General features: G+C 32.3%; 1 protein-coding gene across 1 annotated transcript; it reads left to right on the top strand.

Annotated features, from left to right (window-relative positions):
- The first annotated feature begins 13,536 nt into the window (after window positions 1–13,536).
- Window positions 13,537–16,646, top strand: LOC143551055 (beta-galactosidase 12-like). Its single transcript, XM_077041579.1, has 4 exons — window positions 13,537–13,664; window positions 14,219–14,331; window positions 14,427–14,493; window positions 16,453–16,646. Exons 1-4 carry the CDS (start codon window positions 13,563–13,565, stop codon window positions 16,612–16,614), a joined length of 444 nt encoding a protein of 147 aa, XP_076897694.1. The 5' UTR covers window positions 13,537–13,562; the 3' UTR covers window positions 16,615–16,646.
- The last annotated feature ends 2,098 nt before the right edge of the window (window positions 16,647–18,744 follow it).

Raw genomic sequence — 18,744 nt, 5'->3', positions numbered from 1 at the left:
CCGTAACGAACATAACGGAAGCCAACCGAATGACAATTTTGTTTCTTCTTTTATTTGTTTCAATTTCGATATCATATGTGTGACGAAAACCGACGAAATTCGTGTATAGTTACCGACTCAATGCCCATGACCGATAAATATCACAAGCCAACTTTACCAACCAAACAAACATCCTTTTTAACAATTTAACTTTTTTATATGTTAATTTGACAAATATTTTTTTTGGACACTAAGGTTTTACTAATGATGTTTATATCGTAAAGAACGTAAACGATACTAACTAAATTCACGTCAACTCGCCCATGCAACGCTCGGGCTTTACCAACGCTCGCAGTTGTTGCCAACACCCATGTTTCAACGTTAAGGTTTTACCAATTGCCTGGGTCAAAATCTAGTTATATTTACAAGTTTCATTTAGTTACACAAATGTTACCCACACACCTATTGTAATATTCGAAAATTTCAAAGTAATAAATTTCGAACTATTAGCAAAGCTAATATCTCTTAGAACCGATCAGAATGTTAATAATCAAATATTTCAGATATGAATACTAGTTTATTTGCCAATATTAATGATAAGTTGGGTTATTTTATGTTAAAGTTTTGAGTTAACTAATGTAAACACCAATTTGATGGTTTAAAGTGTAAATCATGAAATTATTTTATAAGTGAAGTAGAGGGGTCATTCTTGCAACAAGTTTCCTTTCCGAAAAATAAAAATAAAAATAAAAATAAAAATAAAAATAAAGATATGTGATAATCCTAATCAAATTCTCAACGACTAAAGCTAGACTTGGGGGTTACGACTCGTTTAAATATATAATCTTTTCATCAAAACCATAAAACTTTGTTTTCTTTGTATTATATATAACCATGAAACTGAGTTCATATTGTAGGGTTGAAAAAGATAGTTACATGACATAAAAATTCACACACATAACTTGGATGCTTTATATCTTTTGGTTTCATGCATATCAGGTGAAAGAAAATATGATAACAAAATCATTATATTATATATAACTCATTATGTATTTGATTTCTAAGTAACCTAGTGAATGACTCAAGTTAAGATACGATATTTTGTTTTTATAAACAATTGTACGTATATATATGTACCATTAAAAGAGCTAAAACAATTAAGTTATCTATCATGATAAATTCATGGTTCATATTTTGATGACTAGATTTATTATATAAAACTGTTACTAAATTACTATTCATAATTAATCTGTTTTAATTTCCTTTATGAATAATACAATTTATATACTAGACCCTTTTGGTAAGTCATCAATTGCCATGGCTGTTAACTAGATAATAATAAGCAATCTCAATTGGTCGTCGGAAATTAGTCGGTTCACAAATCAGAAATCATAATTCAAGTTTGTAATCTAATTCAAACTATAACTAATAAAGTGTAGGATCTGGTGGTTATTGAGATAAATTTACTTGTCATGTTTTTGCTATGCTTGGCTACATTAAGGTACGGTTTCTGTTTTTATTACTTTTAGTATTAATTATAGTCCGTTACTTCGTAGTACGGTTTCTGGTTTCGTTCACTCTTAGTATTAATTGTATCCCGTTACTTCGTTTTCGTTTACTCATGGTATAAACTCTAATCCATTACTTTGTAGTACAGACGGTCGGTATTTTATATTTTAGTATCACCAAGTTGTCTCTATCGATACGATTCGTTGGGTCTTTGGACATTTTATATGTTGTCAACTTTTATATAGTTTTGTTTTGCTATCCGTTTTGGTTACTAGTTCATTATTGCGTGTCCCTACGAATAATAATATGAATTTTCGTTAATATGCTATATGTTCGGCGGTTATATTGCCTTTCAGTTTTAGTACTCTGTTACCCGAGCACACACTTTTCGTGACAGTGTGTTTTAAAAGTTCACGGCGTCTCTAACTAGTACTTTGGTAGTACTTTGGCCATTTAGGCGTATGGATCGATCCTAGTTCAGTTATATGTTACACGTCATACGTTATATATGTTACAAGTTATATGTTATATGTTTCTGGCTCTAGGTGTTTCTGTTATAGTTCTGATATGTTTTCGTATGCGTTTGATTATGTTCTGGCCAAGTGTCGGATCATACCTCTGAATTTTATTTAAGTATATGTTTCGGCAAAAAAAGTTGGTTTCGAGTTTGAATTGAAGTCCGTATATTTATTCTCTTGCGTCTGTCCTTACCTATACTATTGTTCTTTCCGCGACTGGACAATTTTTGGCTCATCCGTATTTTCTTGTTTTGTTTTTCTTAGTTTGTTTTCAGGTAATCCGGGACTCGGGGAAATTAGTGATGAGAGAGAATAATTAAGTTCAAGCCTTTTAAAAGTGTATTCATTTTGGTTTAATAATGTGACTTAGGTTGGTTTGATATCTGTAATAGTGACACGTCAACCCACTCCGGGTTGGGGTGTTACACCTATTAACTCTCAAGTTTCACTAGTTACATAATTAGCCTCACAACTTTTTTAATATGCTAATTCTCAAGTTGCATTAAGCTACACAAACAACCCAACGAGTTTTTTATAGTTGTACAAACCAATACCATAGCTAACCGAAGTCATACCGATTGAGTTTTCGTCACAACGCGTGGGTCTAAAGCAACTAATTTACATTTGTAATAACAGGATATACATCATTTAAAAGTCTTTTAATAATTTTTTAGATAATAAATCAAGTCATGTTAGGTTTTGTGAAGTTCAGGCTCAAACTTGTCATTGAGCTTCCATCTATGCGACTATGCTCAATTTGGCCTTGTTTAAACCCGAGTCTTTAACGAACAATCTCAACTAACTTACGAGCGGTTTTAACTCATTTAGACCTACAATCAGTGTTTTAAATACCGGATCATACCGGCCGGTTGAACCGGTAATACCGGGTTTCGCATATCAAACCTGCATTTTGAGCCTGACATTTTTGGACGGTTTGCTAAAACATAACCGTCGTTTTTTTTTTCTCTAAAATATTGGTTTAAACAGGCAAACCGGTTTAAAGTCCAAGAGATTTTTGATTTTTTACGGCCGATATTTTTTAAAAATTACTTTTAACCTAGCGATTAGCATTGAAACTAGTATACTTTTGGATTACTTTTTGAAAATCGAGTGCATTTTGATTATGAGTTAACTTTTGGATTATATTTTATTATGGACTCATATGCTATTGGGTTATTTTTTTAGTTGAAGTTAAATTTATATCAATGTACAAGGTAAACTATTCAATCAGTGGTATAACTCAGTTCAACCGGTTGTACTATTCTTTTAACTACGTCTGATACGCGTAAAATTCCAGTTTTAAAAACATTGCCTACAATATACACAATTGAAACACCATTAAGTGACTATTATTCTTGTGCAATAAAAAGTGAAACATTGATGGAGTCTTGAATGGAACTTTGATTTATAGATTTGGGACCATTTGGTTGGACTAGGGTGTTTACATAGCATCAAATGGTGGGGCCCACACTAAATAAGAGGTCTAATTTACTAGTCTTTAATGCATAGGTGGCTTTGGTGGATTGAGTTTGAAACAGAAGCCATTGATTTTGACATTATATGTGTATTCATGTGCTATGCCGTGCAAGGTATTGCTTAAGTTATACACTAAATGTGGTGGTAGTTGGTAGAATATTGATTAATATTAATATGTTTATTACTATTATTTTTCATAGGTCTAGAGTAGTAGAGTTGTTACTAACAAAATTACAAAAATGCCCTTTTTAAAAGTGTATTTTAATAGTTATTTATTTATCATTTATTAGATTTAATTATTTACTTTTTTTATATTATTTTTTTACGTTACAATAAGTTGTGTAACTAGTACGTTTTGGATTGTAAAATCAAGTCTTTTAAAAGCCATATTGATAGATCTTTGAGTCATATGTCATAATATTACTACGCATGACCGTTTGTACTCTGCTAAATAGTTTCACAGCCTCATGCGCGAGGAAATTAAAGTATCAAATGTTGTCAAAACAAACTTTCTCGTGTTTAGTCACTTTGCATGAAACAACTTTTAAAGTAGGCTGACAGACATGTCAGATCCACACACACACACGTGTTTCCCTCCCATCTATCCAAAGATCAAAATGCCGAGTGTAGATCATTCTACCGGTGGGTCAGTCAAGAAATTCATAGGTGTTTCTTTTTTTAACAAAAATCTCGACACATATCTATCTACCATATAAACGTCTCACAACATCAACTCCGAGTATGTTGAGGTTTATATTTCGTATTATAACGTTGTTAAAATCTCGTAAACGTTACCCATTCATTATATATGCCATGCCGGGCCAGGTCGGGTCATAACATATTATGATATTGCTAAGAGCAAAATCATATTGGCGGTCTTCACATGTCTTTATTTGTGGGAATATGGCCATATGAAAACAAATGAATATGGGCACAAATATATGGCCATTTGGATGACCTACAAGCCATTTCTCTTTAGGCTCATCATATTTGGTTAAGAATAATATTGATCTCATTAGTGTCAGATTCATGAATGTTAAAATGTAAAATGATAGTAATAATATGCTACATACTAATGTTTAGTTTGGAGCATCATGCATACATGAGGTGAAACTAGATGTTTAAAACCGAATTAACCAACTTTGTTAGACTAAATTTGTTTATTAATACTTGAAATTGTCATTTTTCGTCACTGATGTTAAAAATGTTGTACCGAGATAAGCAAGGGAGTTCATAAGCCATTGAAACCGAGCAAGCACCCAAATATAAATAAATCAATTGGTTTTAGAGTAACCATGTAACCAAAGTCCAAATTGACTGAGTTTACATATATCGAAGTTTGAAATAAGCTAGAACTAACAATATGATTAAGTATCTTGAAAAAAAACCGACGTAAATGTCGCACCTAACCATTTTTGGACTATTTAGCTAGTCCGGCTGGTCCAACCAACCACCCAACACAACCATTTGGTTTGTTATTGTCTGAAACCGTATTTACTAGCTCAGCTTAAGTGTTTAATTAAAACCGACCAAACTCGTAAAAGTCTCTTAATTGTATGAATTTTATTTTGCCTAATAAACAGAAACTTGAAAAAATAATAATAAGGAGAACTTTAACCATAAAAGAAAATTGTTTCTTTTCATTAACATTATTTTTAACCAATTTCATCTAAAAAACTTGATAGACTACATTTTTTTTACTTTCCCTTACTTAACATTATTGTAATACATGTGATATATTAGTATTGAAGTGCAGAACTTATATTAATTGACAATGAGCTGGTGGTAGAGCGATAAGAGAAAAACTCGGTGTTTCATGTGACTTATGTTCGATTCATGTTCCATCATTTAGTTTCGGCAACACAAGTAATGGTAGACTAGGCGAGTAAGTGGGGTTCACTAGTTGAATTCTTAAACTGAAAGAATTTTATCTCCACCGCACTGTCGTGCCTTTAGACGGGTATTTACGAACAGTAGTCTTAGGTGAGTGTATCCCGATATAATAAATTTAACCAGCAGTTCATTTGAAGGTTTCGTCGGTTATTTAAAAAGAAAAGAACTTACATTAATGAATAATAATTGAAAGAGACATGAGATGAGGAAGCCAGGTGTGCTAATTGGTACACCACATGTTGTTGCTTTTGTCATTTCATGCATTTAAATCATTAACAATTGCATCATTTTCGGTTTGCTTTATTCCTTTATTAGACTTTCCTTCTTATCAAACACCACCGTCTCTTTATATCATTTGCTACATTATATATTTTTGGTTAATAATTTTTTCTTAATAATTTGTCACACTTGAATATTGAATACTGTGGTTAAACTTAAAAACTCTATGCTCACACATATATCCAATGTTGTAAAAATTACTGGGACGTTAGTCGAGCGGTGAAGTAGGGACAATCGATTAATCAGGATTACTAGAGATTAGTTTTAATTTAAATCTTCATATATTAAATAAAATGATCCAATTACAATAGAGATGTGGGTAAAGTTACGCCTCGATCCCCTTTTAAATGACAAATCCGATCCCATGAAAACAAAAGTTATAGTTTTTTGGCGTCGATAAGTTACTGTGCACGACCGTTGAACTCTTTAAGAAACGTAATAGCTTCGGGGGCAAAAGACCCAAATGTATCAAAAAACAAAATGAAGCTCCTGTTAATATTCTGTCGGATACCCTTAAAGGAATGTCTACTCTCTGACCAGCAAACATTCTTGGGTATGGATGGACATGTGGAAACACGCTTGTATATACCTTAATGGCGTATCCCCCCTTGAAGGGAGGTCTACTCTCCGGCCAACATGCTGTGTTGAAGGTGAAATCAGAAAAAAATGCTAAGCATGAGAAAACATATGCCGAAAATCAACACGTCTCCATTCCTTTTGCTTTTGATACATTTGGGTCCCTTGCCAGAGATTAGCTGGATTGGAATTTATATGTAAAATTTCAAATATACATATATATTCCAAAATATTACGTAGGGGTAGTGAGATAAATCTAGGGGTGTCGTTCTACTCGAATACCAAACTTGACCCGAATTAACCAGAGCCCGACTTAGATGGAATCCGAACAACTTGAAGCCAATTAATATGGACCCTGGAACTCGAAACCCAAAGGCAATATGCAGTTCGGTAATTGGGTTGAAAAGCTTAATCGGGTTAACTCGAATTTACATAAAAAATTGTCAGCTATACATGTACTTACATAAACAATAAAAAAATCTAGTTTTCCTCCCATTGTTTGAACATATGAAGATTTGAAGTTTTCTTTTTAGTTTATACAATTTAAGTCTCATTTGCTCTTAGAAATCGATCTCAATAAACCCGAAACTAAATACCCATAACTAATTAACCCATATTTTATTTGGGTTGGTAAACAGGTACTATTTCTATAACATAAACCCGAATTACTTGACCTAAAAAACCCGTAATCAAATTAAAAAACCCGAACAACACCTCTACTTAAACCTCGAACCGTACCAAAAAAAATACATTAAATACACACCTTGATATTGATATTGAAAGAATCCAATAAGATGATACAAACTATTGAAAAATGGGTCCTTTTGATATGATTCATTATCATACACGTAATGATTTATGTTTTAAAATATATCCATAAACACGTTTTCTTTAGGTGAATATGGGACCTATGATAATAACATAATCCAACAAGAAAAATCTATAATCTTGTCCACAACAATAAAATTAAGATTATTTTGAAATAACAATGATTCATATAGTAACCCATGAATTATCGGACGGACCAGTTAAACCACAAACCGCTAGGTTATTTTCACTTCGGTTCGGGACATGGGCACAGCTTATGAAGGGGCGGGGGTGTTCTGGTCCATAGGGCTAGCAATTCGTGTCTTAACGGGTTTAACATGTTAGAAATGACGCGCTTAATACACGTATCAAACAAGAATATGACTCGTTTACGGTTTAACTGCTTTATATTTCATGACTATAAAACAATTTTATTTTTCATGTATCAAAAGGGAAAATGATGAAAAAAAAAAATCACACACCACACTGTTTTAACACAGGTATCCAATTTGCTAGCCCTACTGGACACCCCCCGTTTTTATGCTTCGTATTGTAAATTTTCACGATTTTGTTTGAAAATTTTTATAGGTATTAAGCCTGGTAACCCCTATTCGCAACTTGCTTCGGGTCGTAAATGCTAGTAGCATAATAATACTTTTAAAAATATGAAAAATCAAGGGTATTGTAGAAGAAGATATAGAAAAGGATATAGATGAATACCCTTAAAAAAAGCCCCTTTAGTGCCCATGCTCTATGAAGTATTAACCACTTCTTGGACACAACATTATGACTAGTCTCAATTTTGCTTCCATTTTCATTTTTTGCCATACTTTTATGTCATCTTGTACAAAAATCTTCTAATTAAAATTCACATTTTCCCCTTGCTAATAAACATATAAATAAGATTTCACATCTATAGTAATGGATACGCAAATAAATTTCATGTATCAACTTTATTCACGTATTATACATAAAAAAGTAACAGACGCTTTAGTAAATTCATTAAAAAATAGATAGTCGATAAGAATTTACTTATAAATAAACAAAACAAAACAAAACAAATCAAATTAAATCAGGTTTGTATATTATTAACTATTTATGATGATACTAATAAGTAATAACCTATCATAACTTAAAAATGAAATGAATTTGATTTTTCCTATAAATATACTAATAACAATAGTTTTTTTCAGAAGTAATTTAATTTTTTATTGTTAAGAGATTTAATCTAGATCTGGGTTGAGTCATGATTCTTGAATGGCCAAAACAAAAAATTCAACACCAGTATTTTTTATTCTACCCCAGCACTGTGACTAATAAATACTAGACAACTTCTTCTAAAATACATAATATAATATATATATATAGATACACACATATATTATCCAACATAACAGTGGACAAGTTATTGGTATTCAGTAGTGTTTTTTTTCATGTCACATGATTCACATAACATTTATTATGATGTACAAACAAATTGACTACAAGTACACACTTTACCATGTGTCATGTGTGCAGGATTTGAGCATCTTCTTAAATCATCATAACATTTATTATGATGTACAAACAAATTGACTACAAGTACACACTTTACCATGTGTCATGTGTGCAGGATTTGGGCATCTTCTTTGTAGTTTAATTTTTATTATCCACTAAAATGTTAAGAAATAAGACATTTTTTTTATATTGGGGTATTCACAAGGAAATAAAGAGAAATGTTTATTACACAATCAAATTTTAAGTAACTAGACCAGTATAGTTAAACACTTGTTTATGTTACTTTTAAGTATTATATATAAGAGCAACCACAACGTATGGATCGTCCGCTAGGAACGTCCGGATGAGGTGGAAGGCAATGGTCGATGATTCCACGGACCACATTGATGTGGAGCAGGTTTATGGACGTGATGTCCGTATCTGCAGACCTTGTTCAGATGAGGAGGTGGGCCCCTCCCTCTCACAAACATTGTGCGTGAGCGTGCACATACACACATTGTGTGTGTTTTGTTATACAAAGCTTTATAATTTTTTTAGTGAGTTTGTGTAGGTATTGTAACATCACGTAAATTTCGGGCCAAAAATGTCAATTTCCAAAGTCAAGGGACCAATTCTGTCAATTTTTAACCTACAAGGACTAAAAGTGTAAATTCTGATTTCCTGACCTATCGCGGTACGCGATGGGCCAGAGGAGACACCCATCGCGTTCCGCGATAGGGTAGTCTGACACGTGTGCCACGTAGCACACGGCGGCAACGCCTGCCGCCACGTGTCACCACGTGGCAACACGTCCACCACGTGTCGTCACGTGGCTCGGCGCCTGCCACGTGTTGACACGTGGCAGGTCTATAGGATGACTGCGCAGGCCTACGTCACGGTACGCGACGGGCCAGCCAGGGGACCCATCGTGTACCGTGATGGGGTCCGATTTCAGCCCTATAAATAGCAGCCTCTGGATCTTCATAATCTCACACCAATTTTCACACACTTACTCTCTCACTACTCTCTATCTACACCTCGTAAAACGTGCCCTCGATTCGAGTTGAAAACCGTGTTTCGTTGCCTCGTTTTTCGTGCCCTACACCTCGATAAACGTGCCACTTCCCGACGATGTTCCGAGTAAAGAGGAGGTGCTGCCCAGACGTCCCGATAGCTACCTCGAAGTACGTGCTATAAGAGTTGGTGTCTCGATAGGCGTGTCAAGGGTTGATCAAAGCGTGTGTTGATAAGAAGGATAGAGTCGAAGTGTTGCCCGAGTGTGAAGGGTATTTCTAAGCCAAGCAAGGTAGGTATAATGCCCGACCAAAATAATAATAAAATATTATAAAGGCTTAATACCCAAGTCGATATTATTCTCGGTAAACAAAGAAAATAAAGAAAGAGAAATAAAATATATATATATATGAGTATATATATGTGTATAAATATTCTTTGTTATAAAATATATTATTTAAGTATAATGAGTATACTTAAATAATAAAGAAAGAAATATGTTTCTTAATGAAGAAGAAACGTCGGATTTTTATAAATAAACTAAAGGTTTATAAATTTCTATTAAAACTAAAGGTTTTAAAGTAAAAAAAAAAGATAATGAACTAAAGGTTCATCGAGATGAATGAGACTAAAGGTCTTAAGCCGGATCGTGTATCCGACTAATGAATGTTATACTCGTACTATATAGGTGCGAGATAGCGAAGGAAAGACTAACGGACGGTGTTGGAAGCCGATCCCATTGAAAGGTAAATACGCCCCACTTTTACAAACTTGTTTTCAAACAAATAAACGTGTTATGTGTAAAACTTTACATGAGGCTACGTGTCTCTAAAAACATTATAAATAAGAGTATAAGCCAGCCCTCAGGCTATGGTATACGTTTTTCTGGATCCTTACATATGTGGAACGCGGTGGGCACATCGCACCACGCTTGGTCATGACCTCCAGCCACGATGGGCCGGACCTAAGTTACGTCCGAGTGGGGAATGGTCATGTGTATATTTATGGTACCTAAGTTATGTCATAAACGCTGCGGTGTTTTGCTGAGGTGACCTAGTGCAGAGACTCAAGTTTATGATGATTGTTTTAACTTGATTATTCCTAAGCTAAGATGGACCGAGACTTACGTGGTCTCGAGGGGTAATTAAGTAAAGAAAATATTTTAGCGTCAGCATATTCACCAGCATTCGTTGCTGACGTATTTTATTTAACATTTTGCAGGTAATCAGGAATAGAGCTTGCAAGACGAAGAAGCTTAAGAATCCGATTGCTCGGATAATTTTGTGTAAATATAAAATATGGTGGTTTTGTAAAACATATAAACAAGTAAACTTAAAACGAGACTTTCGTCTCGTCTTTTGTATTGTAAATATTTATAATACCGATCCTTTGTTTTTATAAAGTCTTCCGCTAAAACCCGTAACTCTGATTTATTTACAAATATTGTACCAACTATGGATCATACCCCTAGGCCTAGAATGGGGATGTGACAGGTATGTTGTGGAATTTGCGACATTTTGATTAAGATACGCAATAAGTAAACTATATATTATGATCACCAAAGCTACTTTTTTAGTTAGAGTGAGATATACTTTTGGTAATGAATGGTAATGAAAGTGAAAACTTAAAGTATCATTGGTCATATTGACTGTATAAATTATTATCAGCCAATTTGATTATTAAAATCCAACTTTTCTTAAAATATCATTTTCTTAAAAGAATTTTATTTCTCTTAAAAAGTTAAAATAAAGAGTATGAAAGACTTAAAATTTATGTAATAAAAACTTATGTAATACACACTTAAAATTGCTTAAATAATTTAAGAAAAATATCCCTAATAAATCATATGATAAAAACAGTTTTAATACAACATTATATTTGATTTTCTCTTGAATAAAAGGGAATTTCTTGTAAAATTAAAAAAAAAACACAAAAAGAAACACACACACACAAAGAAAACAAAAGCATCCCATGTAGGTGGCCCATAATTTTATTTTGTTTACAGTTGTCATTGCTTTTATAATATTGCTGTTATTAAAGCTTATATTTTTAATGTAGGAATAATTATGTGGGGTTGATAGAAAATATCAACTAATGTACATACCCAAGGAGATCTTGGGATGATCCATTTTGATGATTAGGTATTTGTGGTTTGGTTTATGATTAACATTTTACTTATTTATAGATAAAATTTGTAAGTTTGTAGTTTGCTATAATGTTGGAAAATGATTTTTATTTTAAATACTATGTATAAAAATATACAATTTTGGGAGACTTGTGTATCATAGGCTTGTAACTTTGACATGATTTGTTATACTCTCTTTTGTAAGTTTCTTATGCTTCATGCCTTCATAGGTTGTATTCAATACAATGTTTCTTAAACTTAATATTTTTATTAACTATAATATTTAACTAATTAGATTCTGAAATGTCACGATATAGCAATGTACGTAAATTTTACGTGAATTCTGAATACACCCTTGATGTGTTTTTATCTATGTTTTGAACCAAGCTTATACCAATCAAATGTCCGTTACGAAGCACGGAAGAATCCCACTAATTTAACAAAAAGTAAAGATGCATCACAAATTAAAGAAAAAGTTCAAAGAAAATATATGCCACACGTCAAAAATTGAGTGAGTCATACATACTTTAAAACATATAATTGGACATGTATATCATTACACTTTTTATTATGTTTTTTTTTGACAGTTGATTGATTCATATATGCTTGATTAACATGTTGTTTATGGTCATGTCATTATGTTTTACAATTTTACCATTTATACGGTTTAATCTTTAAGAAAAAACTTACCTAGAGTTAAATGACACATTTGTAAAGTTACAATATTGATATGATCATTTATCGAGTTGGGGGCCCACTACGCCTCCACGAGAGTGCCCATAACCATGGCCGGCTAGTATAGGAGGACAAGGTGGTTGACGGCCTCACCGATCACCCGGTTATGCTTGGAAATTTTATGGAAAAAATAAGAATTTTAATGTTGAAATCCAATAACTTGACTCATTTAAGCCTTTTTTTAAACAAAAATTTTTTACGCAATCTAAATCATAACTAAATAAGAGTCACTAAAAGAAGACTAGTTAGAGGGATCACTTCCTTAATCATCCCACGAGTCCCAGATAACCCTGTTTAGTGAAAACAAAAGCCCACTAGTCGTTGCTAGCCCCGTCCAGTAAAAACAAGATGCGACACTTATCAAACGAACGAATAAAAGTCCAACGAAAAAAATGGAAACCACAATAATTAAAAGAAGGCTACTTAGAGGGACCCCTCCTTAATTGAGCCATATATGCCCCCTCTCAAAATGTTATATGCGAAGATTGAACCTGAATTGTATTAAGAAACTCAGGTTTTTTACCATTAAATCTACCATTACACCACATTAATAAATACATCTTGAACTATGTATTGTACTGCTGTTATGATATATAATAAATAATAATTACCAAATATTTAATAGTTATTACTGACATTTTAAACTAAATATATCTTTTAGAAAACATAAATCACTAATAAAAAATTTAAATGGTTTAGATTTGTTTTGGCTATATAGTAATAAAAAAAAATACTGCTACAAATGATTCTTTCTGTCTCTCTCCATGTATAACATTATAATTATATATATATATATACACACACACAAGTTTTTATAAAAGATAAAGATTTCTAAATTCTCTCTGTCTCACCTTCTCTCTACCCATAGTTGAAGAAAAAAAATGTCAGCTAACTCAGCTTCCAAATATGTTCATCTATTCTACACTTCATTCATAATAATAATATCATGTATTGAGTTTACTCAATGCAGTGTGACATATGACAAGAAGTCTCTTATTATCAATGGTCATAGAAGAATACTCATTTCTGGTTCTATACATTATCCTAGAAGCACGAAGTAATAATAATCAATCTGTTCTTCACAATATTATTATTATTATTATTATTACTACTACTACTAAAATAACTGATTTTTTTTTGTAATAAAAATAATAAAAAACCAATTTGGAATCTTGATGCAGATATGGGAAGATTTAATTCAAAAAGCTAAAGATGGAGGATTGGATGTTATTGATACTTATGTTTTTTGGAATGGCCATGAACCTTCACCTGGCAATGTACTCTGTTCTTCTTTACACACACATATATATATATATATTTATAATTATAGTTATAGTTATGATTTTGTATAATAATAATTTTTTGTTGGTTTTTGTTGGTTTTAATTTAAGCAGTTAAACGGGTCGTGTTTACAGGTTAAACAAACTCAAAAGTTTGTTTTCACGCGTTGATATGAACACGACTTGTTTAAGTTTTAACCTGATAAAAGTTTTTTTTTTTGTATATTAATAAATTAAAATTTTAATTTACATATTAAATTTTTATATTTTAAGAAATTATGTTTAAAATGTGCTAATTTGTTTTGAATTTTATTGTGACTAAATGTTGATGGATTATACGTGTTTTCTCGCGTTGATATGAACATGACTCGTTTAAGTTTTAACCTGACAAAAAAAATGTATTTATCTTTTCTGTATATTAATACTTTAAAATTTTAATTTACATTTTATTATTATTATTTTTAGTTTTTTGATAAATTGTGTTTAAATTATGCTAAGTTGTTTTTAACTTATAATATGACTAAATGTTGTTAGATTTTATATATTTGCAGTATAACTTTGAAGGAAGATATGATTTAGTACGGTTTGTAAAGCTGGTTCAAAAAGCTGGCTTGTATATGCATCTGAGAATTGGACCATTTGTTTGTGCAGAGTGGAATTTTGGGTAATTATTATTATTATTATTATTATTACTATTATTATATAAAAACACTTTAATTTTTTGATGGTTTTAATAATTATTTTTTAATGTTGTTGAAGGGGTTTTCCTGTTTGGTTGAAATATGTACCTGGGATCAGCTTCAGAACTGATAATGAACCTTTCAAGGTTTACTTTCTATACCTTTAAATCTGGCGTATGTTATTCAAACACCAGGTGCCACCTATACGGCTATACGAGTCGTATAGGGGTTATACGAACAGTGTATGCCAGAATTGTGTCATAATGCGTATTAGTCTATACAGGTCATATAGACTGAAAAAGTTGTCATAAAATCTCGTTCGTACATTTGTCAATTTTACTGCTTTCAAATCATGAATTTTAATGGGTATTAATATTACCATTTTTTTAACTGAAAATAAATATTACCAACTTAATGAGTCAAAAGTAAACATATTTATTCTGTGTTAGGTTCAAACTGTTGAACATATTTTTCCTTACATCTTTGGGAATATTTTAATGTATCAAAAAGTTAAAAAGGTTATAATATTAAAATAATAATATATTTTTCAAATAAAAACCAATGTTCCCAAGATTCCTTTTCCTTTCAAATTTTCAACTACTTACATTTATCTTTTGTTTATTTTAAGCTTCATAATTTTTAAACATTAAATTTATATATATGAAGATAAATACTTTTAGGTGTGCATGACGATGGATCATTAAGGCCACCGAATGAAGACCCACATGATTACGTAACACATTGATAGAAACATTATCTTAATTATTATTTTTCAAGTTAATATAGAAGCCAGGGAAGGCTCGGAGGGTGTGCGAGCCGCAACATCGGCCATCACACATAAGTTTCGGGGCACAAATTTTTTTATACATATTACATATATATGTTTTTTGGTGTTAAACATAAGGTTATCTGCAATGTTTTATGAGATAATTACATGCTCAGAATGGTTTCTGCTTATAATAAATCGGTCGATAAAAGTTTTATCAATGTACATTGGCGAATAAAATTTTTTCGTTAAGACCTACATGCCTTTTTATTTTGGCTCGGCCGAGGTATTTAAATTCTCGGAGACGGCCTTGATAGAAGCTATTTTCTATTATTAATAATAAACAGGTATTTGCGACGAAACGAGTTAAACGCATTACATGTTCAAAAGCTACTGCCTGGTGGGGGGTGGGGTGGGGTGGGGTGAGGGGTGGGGGGGACGAGAACTTGGTCGGTATAGGTTTGATACGTTATGGTAAACGTTTTGTGGCCAGACTGAAAGTCTAAAAGTTTTATCGTAAAAATGTAAAATTTTTGTGTCCCAGGTTGAAAGTCTAAAAGTTTTTGGTGGCCGAAATTGAAAGTCTAAAAATTTTATCCTAAAAGTGTAAACATTTTTAGGTTCAAGTTGGAAACCTTAAAGTTTTGTCGTCAAAGTTGTATGGCTAAAAGTATTGTGGCAAAAGTTGAAAGAATAAAAGTTTCATTATCAAAGTTGAGGGGCCAAACGGTAAATGTTCAAGACTTAGGTGACATAACTCTAAAAAACTAAACTAAAAAGGGCTAAAAGGTAAATTTTTAAAACTTTAGTGGCAAAACTATAAAGAACCAAACTTCTAGAGTTGGTTTTTAATTATATATATAAAGTTATAAGGGTTTGTATTAAATATAAATTAAATTAATATCCTACCTATGTGAATCAAGTATTGTAATTATATATACAACATAGTGTAATTATAGTGTGGTGTAGTTACAACATATAAGTTGTAGTTACATACTTACACTACTTATATACAAGGTTGCAAAAGTCGCTAGGCGGACCTTAGGCGGCCGACTGGGGAGTTGGGAGTACTCGGCCTTAGTCGGAGAGTACTCGGGGATGGCTCGCCGAGAACTCGACCTAGGCGGGGATTACTCGTTGAGTACTCGGAGCCTAGGCGCGATTTTTACAACCATGCTTATATATATAATTATATATAAGACATACCTGATTTACACAATTAACACTCTTTTTAAGTTTATATGTTAATTTTCCCCATAGTTATAATTCCACCTTAATGTAAATTAATAATCAATTAAATTACAGTTTGTTGACATAGTTATAATTGTTTATTATGCAGAATGCAATGCAAAAATTTACCACAAAAATAGTGCAAATGATGAAAAATGAGAAGTTATTTGAGTCACATGGTGGCCCAATCATCCTTTCACAGGTTACTGACTTTTACTTATTATGCTTTCATGCAAGATTTCAATTTTCTAGAAACCTAATATTTCATTAAATTGTACCTATGACAATTGACAACATTGTTTTGATCAAACTTTTGGATTGAAATGACAAAACGACAAAAACTAAACCGACTAGGTTGGTTGGGTAGGTTTAGGGGTGCAAATAAGTCTAGCTGCTGAGCTTGGATTAATAAAAAGCTTGAAACGAGTCTGGGCCTCAGATAAAGCTTGTTTAGTTATCGAGCATAAGGTCGAGCCTTGTGTATTTCTAAATTTGACCTCTTTTAGACTTCTATGTTCTATGCATTTATTTCACATTGCACAGCCGAGCTCAAGCTCGTTTAACCAGTCATGACGATACTTGAACCCCGACAATTCCTTACAGTGGAGGGCATGCTCATCAAATTTATCCAAACAAACTTTTTTTACAAATTGGGCATGATTCGTCTTGAGGGAAAATAGGAATCATGAGCCGGTATTTAAGGATGATTCTGTATTCAACTGCCGACATCCGTTGCCCAAGACTTTCAATAGGCACAACAGTCAAAAAAATCTTGGGCATGAGCCCCCTTGAGACAAGCAAAAACTGCCTTTTGTCTCGATGTCATCTCGAATCGCTCCTCCAAATCATGTACGTGTTTACCATAAAGAGCACTCGCCAAGGTTTGTAAAATATATATTATAATTATTTTTGTATATTTTTTAATTATAATTTCTTATGTAACATAAGGTTATATTACTTTATCAACAATTTTACATACAATAATACTTATTAGATTAAATAAACATTAAATATTTAAAGACAAATTGCCAAAATAATAATCATGACCGCTCGAACTCGATAACTGAAACTCGAGGGACGATAACTTTATTTTCAGTAGGATCTGTTTTGTCATTTAAAAGGGGGGTGGCGGCGCAGCTTGTTGCCCGCTTACCTGCCTCTATATTGTAATTGGATTCTTTTTATATGAAAATTAGTAATAAAAAAAAAGGATACAAATTTAGAAAGAAAAGAAAAAGAAAACATTGAAATTAGGGATCTGGTGTGTAGAGGCTTAGTGTTAATTGTACAATAATAATAAAATGATAAAAAGAAATCAAACCTTCCTTCAATTGCTGGCTTCAGGATCCGACCCACCCGTTCAGTTTACTGGTTTCAATGTATTTCATCGGATTATTAATTAATTTCTGTATAAAGAGTGGAGGTTATTTGAAAAATACATTATTACATAGTTTTACTGTATCATTGAATTTAATTTAGCTTTTTCTTTTTTTAAATAAAACACTTTTGTTGTGGTCTAATAACAATATCGAGGGGTGCAAACAAGCCAATCGCGAGCTCGACTAGACTCGCTTGACCTCAGCCTGTTTCAGTCTCTTTTTCTAAAACCATATTGTTTTCGATAATATGGCATTATATAATTAAAAGCATGTGAAAAGTACAAAAAAGTCCATCAAAGTTGTAGTAAGTACTGTACTAACTAGAAGTTGGTGGATGGCGTTAATAAGTTTGACTATAGACAAATGAAAGTATTATAACATAAAAGCCGGAAAAGCTGGATATATGTTAAAAATGTCCACACAAAAGCTGGATATATTATTATTTTTACTACAAAGTTATAAGCTTTATTTATTATTCTCAAATTGGATTTTAGGTTCAACTTACTAAGTTGATAATTTATAACCAAATAAGCAGCAGCAGCATCAGTCATATTTTTGTTTCATGTCTTACTTTGGATGGTAGATTGATCAACTCTCAACTTTCTCCTATTCACCCCGTTACAAGAATCTTGTATACTCATAATGATGTACTGGCAAGAAGGTATGCATTACTGGTTTATTTGTTATACTTTTTTCATACTGTTGTTTTAATCATAAGTTGTATTTGCAGGTTTATCAAAAACTTTGACTGCTTTTGTGTAACTAGTTATATTTGAAAATTTCAGCCGTTTACTAGCTGGGAGTGTGTGACTTGCAAAGGCGCTTACACAAACAGTAGATAACGCCAATATATCTTTTCTGGATGCTGCAAAGTCCGCCGGTTATGCAGACAATGAGGATTTTTCCAATGTGTTTCGGTCTTGACATCAAAACATATAATCCGGCTACGGCCAATGCGATTATCATTGCAATCAATAAATGAGAGATTGAAATAAAGGCGTTGGCCCTAGGTAGTAGGGGGA

This window comes from Bidens hawaiensis, unplaced genomic scaffold (assembly GCF_021521415.1).
Source record: "Bidens hawaiensis isolate Kalapana, Puna unplaced genomic scaffold, B.hawaiensis_p1.1 tig00016259_1, whole genome shotgun sequence".
Lineage (NCBI taxonomy): Eukaryota > Viridiplantae > Streptophyta > Magnoliopsida > Asterales > Asteraceae > Bidens > Bidens hawaiensis.
Note: the sequence above shows the minus strand (reverse complement) of the source record. Positions and strands in the feature narration are given on the sequence as shown.

Coding starts and splice junctions, on each gene's coding strand:
- LOC143551055 (XM_077041579.1), top strand. CDS start 13,563: ATGCAGATATGGGAAGATTTAATTCAAAAAGCTAAAGATGGAGGATTG. Junction 14,332..14,426: donor TGTGCAGAGTGGAATTTTGG/GTAATTATTATT, acceptor ATGTTGTTGAAG/GGGTTTTCCTGTTTGGTTGA. Junction 14,494..16,452: donor CTGATAATGAACCTTTCAAG/GTTTACTTTCTA, acceptor TTTATTATGCAG/AATGCAATGCAAAAATTTAC.